The sequence below is a fragment of the Rutidosis leptorrhynchoides genome, chromosome 5 (assembly GCF_046630445.1).
Source record: "Rutidosis leptorrhynchoides isolate AG116_Rl617_1_P2 chromosome 5, CSIRO_AGI_Rlap_v1, whole genome shotgun sequence".
Classification (NCBI taxonomy): domain Eukaryota; kingdom Viridiplantae; phylum Streptophyta; class Magnoliopsida; order Asterales; family Asteraceae; genus Rutidosis; species Rutidosis leptorrhynchoides.
In genome coordinates, this window is record NC_092337.1 from 51,199,553 (window position 1) to 51,207,747 (window position 8,195).

The following is an 8,195-nucleotide window of genomic DNA, read 5'->3' on the forward strand; positions in this document are numbered from 1 at the left end:
AGTCCTTAAGTTGTAACAATGACCCGTGAACCTCTAAACCACCAGGTTTTTCTAAACCAATGTGGAAAACGACAACTCGTATTAGGGGAACATCATATATCCCTAGAAACTTGGCAAAACGAACCAAAACCGAAGAAGAAGAAACAAGCGAGTCGGAATAAGATAGTTGTATTCGTGTGGTGTAATATATGTAATATAGTATGCTTATGCTTTATGATATATGTAAAAATTGCTTGTATTAATAAGTATTTTTTTTATGAATCTAACTCTTGTCTATTTTACAGTATAAAAACACAAAATGGATAGACAACCTAATATTTTAAGAGACCTACCCGGAGACATGATTGATGAAATCTTGTCTAGAGTCGGTCAGAATTCTTCGGCACAACTATTTAAGGCGAGATCAGTTTGTAAGACATTCAAAGAACGTTCCAAGAATGCCTTGGTTTATAAAAGGCTTTCGTTCGAAAGATGGGGGATATCACATTGGGAAATCCATAAGTTACGATGTGTTTACTTTGACGCATATATTGCGGGGAACCCAAATGCTATTTTACGCAATGGGTTAAGAAATTATTTTGACTCAATATATCCGAATATTGGACTTCGTGATTTAGAAAAAGCGGCTAACATGCAACATAAAGAAGCATGTTATGCTTACGGATTAGTAATGTTCGCTTCTCACCAAAGTGAGAATAAGAACATCGGGCTACAACTATTAAACAAAACGTTCCCACAAGTGACGGAGTCGGTAATTGGGGTAAGAAATGAGGTTTTTAGATTGTTACGGGACTGTTGGACATTACGTAACCCTCGTCCCTTTTAGCGCTGACCAACTAATTAGACATTTTTTGAGCGAAACGTGACGGGCTAGTCATCAAAACGCCTGTTTGCAACCAGTGTAACATTAGAACTTTTGGTAGGACCCAAAAGTTGAGTGTTAGCGTTCTCATACCACCCCTATGTACGTTTTTATTGTTAAACATTCAGTACTATTGCTTATAACCCAAAGGTTATAGAACTTGTTTTCTACCATAGGGTTATAACCTAGATTTAGGGGAAATCTATATCAGAAGTAGTTAAATAGAATCTTAAATGAAGAAATGCCAACCCTAGGTTTTGAGGGTGGCTTTTTGGGTGTGGGTCGAGACTTGAGATGGACAAGATTGGGTTGACCAATACTTTGTCAGTTTTTTTTTTTTTTTATATACATAATAATCAATTTATATAAGTTACAGGAATAAAATAGGACTATAGAAGTTTAGTCTTAATGTTAATTAAAAGAATTAATGAGATTGTAAGCTCTCGAATGTTTATATACCAAACAAGGCTATAAGCTAGAGCTTATGAAAAAATAAGCTTAGAGCGCCAAACACACCCACAATCTTATTTGGGGAATAAAATCCCTTTTTTGTTGTTTATGCAGAAGCAGTCCCTCTATTTTGACTTTTTGACACAAACAACCCTTCCTTTCAAGCCAGCCGACAGTTTTCCTCATATCCCGTGACTCGTGTCGAATCTCAGAAAACTCAAACACGAAAGTCGTAGCCCTTTGAATACGAACGTCTGAGCTTTTGTATCGCCTCATTCTGAATCCGTATGAGCACTTATGCTTAAAATAGCGAAACAGCTCAAAATAATTTTTTACCGAAAAATTGTAACTTTTTCGCCAAATGAAATACATATATTTTTATCGAGACACAAGATGTTAGAATACATATATTGTTCTACTAATGTAATTTTAGAAGGCAAAGATTTACTCCGTATTAGCAAATAACCATCCGTACAAAAGAAAGGCGCAGGGATTATTCCTGCCCAAAACCAAAAAACCAATACCCGCAGACTAAACATCCACTGCTAACCAGATGCAAATCGACAAATACGACTTAATATAAGCTGTCCCATCTATGTTGTAGAAATGTCGCAGTAGATGAAGATGCAACTCATTGTGCCTGGTGTATTACGAGTGAAGCAATACAACAGAATTAGAGGACGAGTCTGATCATGTGTTTTTTGTTTCCAACAGTTGCTGTTTGTGTGTATGATACAGTTTTTAACAGCGTGGATGGCTTTGATAGTTAGAAACAGGCTTTGTGTGGTTGTAAACATGTAAATAACATTTGAACTTTGGCAGGACTCAAAAGGTGTGTGTTAGCGTTCTCATACCACCCCTGTGTACTGTTAAAATGAATGAATATAATTGAAATCAAAAGGAACGAATATATGTTAAAAAGGTTCATTAAAATTGCCGAAGTAGCCTTGGTGAAAGTCGCTAATTTGGGAAAATTTTGGCCATCTCTCATCGACCAAATGCTTACTGATATCAATCGCTCCGTTCTAAATATCGAGGTTAACATTAAATAAAATGCGTTTAATGGGTCGAACGCGTTACAAACTTAAAATTGTCTAAATGTTTTGAAATGCTTGCCCCTTTGAATCGGTATATGCTTCTTACACATAAAATCACCATCTAATTATCTATACACACAATTTTCGCGGTTTGTAACTTATAAGATAATTTAATTGCAATTTATATGTGATGGATTTGCCAACGAGCATTTTTCTACCACATAATTTACTTTCATTGCATAATGACCATAACCATTTGTCATTTTCAAACTTACTAAATTGTCTCAACTTACCAAATTGTCTCAAAATACTAAAATGCATACTAATATAGAATACAGAGATCCCTTAACAATACAGACTTCACAACTAAATACTTCACAACATATTACTAATTACGTATTATTTTTGGCTAAAATAACTATTTAACTATTACTATTAAAATTAGAATACCTTCCCCAATCCCAATCAATGAAGCATTCTAAAAACTGATACACGAATCGACGACCGTTAAGACTAAAAATGAGTAAACCATCTAGAAAGATCTAAAACCCAGCTAACTCAATCCGAGCCAAAACAAGAACGACCGCAAACAAGCAATCACAACCAAACTAAAAACTATAACCAACCACAACTAAACTAAACAAAACGACGAGCATACCCTAAACACAACCCAAGATGAGAGCACAACAATCTAATAACTCAAGAAAAGAAAAAAACGAAGACAACTACGAGGGACCTTTACCATTCCTTTTGTCTAGGTGTGGCGTCATTCCCTCGGTCTTATTAATATGAACACCTTTGCCGCTTCAAGAAGGAAATTTATAGGTAAGAACGTTCGACGAATTTTTACTAATATGAATGCCCTCACTAGGTGGAATCACTCCTTGATCCTTCATTGAAAAAAAACCTTTTTTAGTAGCAACCGATTGGCTCGCATCACAACATATTACTAAATTATATAGCCTAAAAAGAACACTTAAAAACTCATGAAAATAAGACGAATATAACAAAGGCCTCATTACAGTTGAGCTTCTGCTTGTCTCACAACTGTCATAACATGTTTCCTACCAACCAAATGAGCATGATAACTAGAGACACTGTTACAAATGACATTGCACATAGTACAAGTCTTTGAAGCAGCATCCGATACTCCCCCTCCTTGTACAACCTTTCGTTTCTTGGTCTGCACATCCTCATGACTTCCTACTCTCTTTCGGTTTGGTTCAGTAGTGACTGTACGATTTGGTTCAATTGGGTTTTCCACTTTCTCTTTGTACTCCATTGTTAAAGATAGATCCGGTTCAGACCTTTTTAGGTTTTTGAGATGTTTCTTACCTGATAAGTGCAAGTTTAAAAGTGCATTGCTTGTGCAGCTGATTTTGCAAAGTTCGCACCAGAAAAGAAGGTTGACACGTTTCTTCGATGCACCCTTGTTGGAAGGCTGAGCCTGAGAGCTGCAGTTTGCTTTCGCCACCTGTATAACAGCAAGCAAGAGTGTATGCTTATTATAACTTCTTAGGCATACGTATGTGTGCGCGCGCGCGTGTGGATGTATATATGTGGATCTAATATATTTCATAAAAGGAAACTCGTCTAAACCGGTTCTTCACCGGTAGAATTTGCATTAAACAGGACAAGTAAACTGGATACAAACATAACTTTTATGATTTAAATAACACCTATAACATGAAGTGCAGTCAAATTTGAAAATTAAGATCACGCTGTTTTGGATGGAACCAGACTGATTCGCAAACCACTTTTTGAAACCCGAAAAGCAACTGCTTGACATACAGATTTGGTCTGCCCAGTATGTCTTCAATTTGGTGATTCCAGACATGTTTCTGCAGACCACCGTATTGTGTATGAAAGTGTCGTGAGTGGGTACGTATGTAAAATTATGAAGGTGCATGCAATTTTCTACAAGTATACAAGAAAAGTGTTCAGGCGTCGATTTGAATAAAAAATGCAACGATTTGATTCATGCAGCAACTACTATGGAAACAGATGATAGAAAAATGCTACCCTAAATTTGAATACACAGCTGATGGCTTATGTTTAACTTTTAACACAATTTAGGCAAAGTGTCTCCGCAACTTGTCAAATTAGTAATCTACTTGATGACAAAAACAGATAAAGAAATTTTACGGATGCGAAATTAATTATCCTGCAAGTATGGTAACTAGCAAATGAACAATCTTCAACTCTAAATCTTACCCCAAACGTGTTAAAATCATAACGTTCATAAGGGTGTATATTAATTAATACTAACAAAGCATCAAAAAGGTGAAAACAAAATGGAAATGTAATAATTTACCTTTGCGGAATGCCTTCTACCAGCAACATGAGACTTATAATCATTAATATTACACACCACATTACAAATTTGGCAATATAACGTATCAAATAATAAGTTATCCTTCTTATTCTCCAACTCTCCAACTGAATTTTCACTACCAACAACAGGTGCTTGTGGTGGTGCCATTTTTGGTGCATTCGGAGATGAAATGGACAGCTTTTTCATATTCTTCACATGTTTCTTACCCACTTTATGCTTCTCAAGCACATCTTTAGTATCACATGTTACATTACATACTTCACACTGAAAGGGCTTCATACGTAATATCGGAGCGTGTGCAATAAGCTGAACCAAACCAAAGTTTTATCAAAAATCAGTATTCATATACTTAACAAGTTTGCAAATTTATTTCTAATCTTAAATTTTATCAAACCAAAAAGGAATAAAACCCATAATATGTCCTCACAAATTAGATACATCTCAATCATATTTAATCAGCATACATTTTTTAACAGAATTATTATAATACCTACCTCGCAAATTAGTTACATCTCAATTATAATTAATCAGCATACAGTGTTTAACACAATAATTTTAATTAATTAATTACCTACAGTGTTTCCTACAAGATATAAATTTTTTAACAGTAACTCTATACACACTGAATTTATGGGCATAATCATAATAAAACTTAGGCATAAACGAAGATATTAAAGGAAAAAAGAATATGATAGAGATTAAGAATGTACTTGCTGGTGTATAGTGATCTCATTGGCTGCTTGCGAATTGGTATCAGTATGCGGTGAATTAGGGTTATGATTAGGGGTTGAAGGTGGTATAGAATTGAGATTGAGGATAACAGGTTGCTGTGCACTTGACATTTGGAGATGAGACTGTAAAAACAAGGGTTTATTTTCAGAAGGTTTGCTACTGTGAATTGAAGAACTACAGTACACAATCTGTAGTGAACTGTGACCCTATGATATATATACACTCCCCAAGTCCCAGCTGTACACTTTGCAATTTTTTGTTTGTTACAAAAATATTATATAATGATTAAAAATTATTAAAGTTCTAATTCTATTATTTTTAGTATTAAAAATTTTATATTAAATATAACAATTAATTTATTAGTTACTTTTTATAACAATATTAAATTAATCAGTTTATTAATATATTATATTATATTCGGCAAAGTCAAACCATACTATTTTTTGAGAGGGAGTATATTTTAAAAAAAAAATGATTTTTCGTGCAGTTTTTTTTTTTAACGGCGAATTTGCATCAGCAGATCATTTATTTCAACGACCCTCATCATTTGCACCCACACACACTAAAAAGAAACTCCTACCCGGGTTGCTTGGCAACTAATCGCGAGACCTGGGTTGCTTGGCAACAAATCGTAAGAAATTGAAAAGAAAACCTTCCGCCACCAGGAATTGAACTCGGGTTGCTTAACAACTAATCGCGGGTCTTTCCATACTGAAGCTTGATACGTTGAAGCAAACGTTCGTTGGTGATTTTTCGTGCAGTTAGAAAATGAGCATGATGAATTGGCAATTAAATGCGATATTTCAAATTTTAATTATTATATTTTATTAGACCTGGCAAACAAGACCCAAAGCTTAAAAAATTGGTTGATTGGGTTTACTTGAAGACCCAAATAGGTCCAAGTACATAATATCAAAATTTACTCCAAGACCCAAATGGGTCCAATCACATTATAGAATATTACTTGAGGACCCAAATGGGTTTAATTCAAAAGATTTGATTTCAAAGCGCGAGTTCGAGGCGCGTTATTCGACGCGCATTTTCGACGCGAGTTATCGACACCCGGTTTCGACGCCCGTTTTTGACCCCCGGTTTCGGCGCTCGGTTTTCGGCCCCCGTTTTTGGACCCCGTTTTCGGCACCCGATTTTGGACCCCGTTTTCGGCCCTCGGTTTCGACCCCCGTTTTTGGACCTAGTTTTCGACGCACGGTTTCGGCACCCCGTTTTCAACGCGCATTTTCGGCCCCTGGTTTTCGGCCCCGTTTTCGGCACCTGGTTTCGGCACCCGTTTTCGACGCCCGGTTTCTGTACCCGGTTTTCGACGCCCGTTTTGGGACACCGTTTTCGGCCCCCGGTTTCAGCCCCCGTTCTCCTCCCCGGTTTCGGCACCCTGTTTCGGCGCCCGATTTCGGCCCCCTTTTTGGACCCCGGTTTCGGTCTCCGTTTTTGGACCCCAATTTCGACGCCCGGTTTCAGCCTCCATTTTTGGACCCCGTTTTCGACGCCCGTTTTCGGCGCGCGTTTTCAGCGCTCGTTTTCGGTGCAGGTTTTCGGCGCCCGGTTTTTGGCCCCCGATTTCGGCACCCGGTTTCGGCCCCCGGTTTTCGGCCCCCGTTTTCGATGCCCGATTTCGGCACCCCGTTTTCGACGCCCGATTTTCGGCGCCCGTTTTGGGACACTGTACTCCGCCCCGATTTCCGCCCCCGGTTTCGGCCCCCGTTCTCCGCCCCGGTTTCGACACCCTGTTTCGGCGCCCGTTTTCAGCCCCTTTTTTGGACCCCGATTTCGACCCCCGATTTCGGCCTCCGTTTTTGGACCCCATTTTCGACGACTGGTTTCGATTAAGTTTTAATTATTATATTTTAATATTTTATTAATATTACAGCATAATGAATTTGCATTAAAATACGATATCTTAAGTTTTAATTATTATATATTATGTTAATATAGCATAATGAATTTACACTTAAATGCGATATTTTAAGTTTTAATTATTATTATTATTATATTATATTATTATATTATATTATAGCATAATGAATTTACACTTAAATGCGATATTTTAAGTTTTAATTATTATTGTATTATATTATAGCATAATGAATTTACACTTAAATGCGGTATTTTAAGTTTTAATTATTATGCTATGATATGATCAGTGACGGAGGATTGTAAGGGCAGGGAGCTGCCATGGTCCCCCAAGAACGTTTGGTCTTTACTAGCAATTTGTATAGATTTAGGGACTAAATATGTCAAAATTCAATCTTGACCCCATCAAATTAATATTTGAATGTCTAGCATACGGTTTATCAATCATTGGTTATCAAATTAAAAGAATACATTTTTTGATTGAGTTCTTTTGGCCCCCTCATTGTAAGTGTTCAAGCTCTGTCGCTGGATATGATATGCTCTATGTTATACGATATTATATTTTTCAAATAGTATTATCAATAAATAAATAAAAGAATCGAAGAAGGATAGAAACCGGGGCATAACACAACAAACACAACTAAAACGGTCCACCAAACGAAAACTAAACAAACAACCTCCCAATAACGAAACTAAAAACACCAAGGACACGAGGATAGAAACCTGAAAAACCATAACAACTTGATAGAAAACCAAAACAAACTGTCAAAAATGAAGCGAAATAACATGCACATCACTATAACACTCACAACCACATCGAACTCAAGTGACAAAAAAAATTGGAGCTTAACCTTCCTCTTTCTCCATACTCGCCATGGACATACTAAATCTTTTCAATTCAAAACGCAGA

The 8,195-nt window shown here is 36.7% G+C and overlaps 1 protein-coding gene across 1 annotated transcript; it reads right to left on the bottom strand.

Annotated features, from left to right (window-relative positions):
• Window positions 1–3,333: 3,333 nt before the first annotated feature.
• Window positions 3,334–4,980, bottom strand: LOC139850541 (uncharacterized). The gene is made up of 2 exons (XM_071840107.1): window positions 4,664–4,980; window positions 3,334–3,823 (listed from the first exon to the last, which is right to left on the bottom strand). The coding sequence occupies exons 1-2, from the start codon at window positions 4,961–4,963 to the stop codon at window positions 3,368–3,370; spliced, it is 756 nt and encodes a 251-aa protein (XP_071696208.1). The 5' UTR covers window positions 4,964–4,980; the 3' UTR covers window positions 3,334–3,367.
• Between the last annotated feature and the right edge of the window lie 3,215 nt (window positions 4,981–8,195).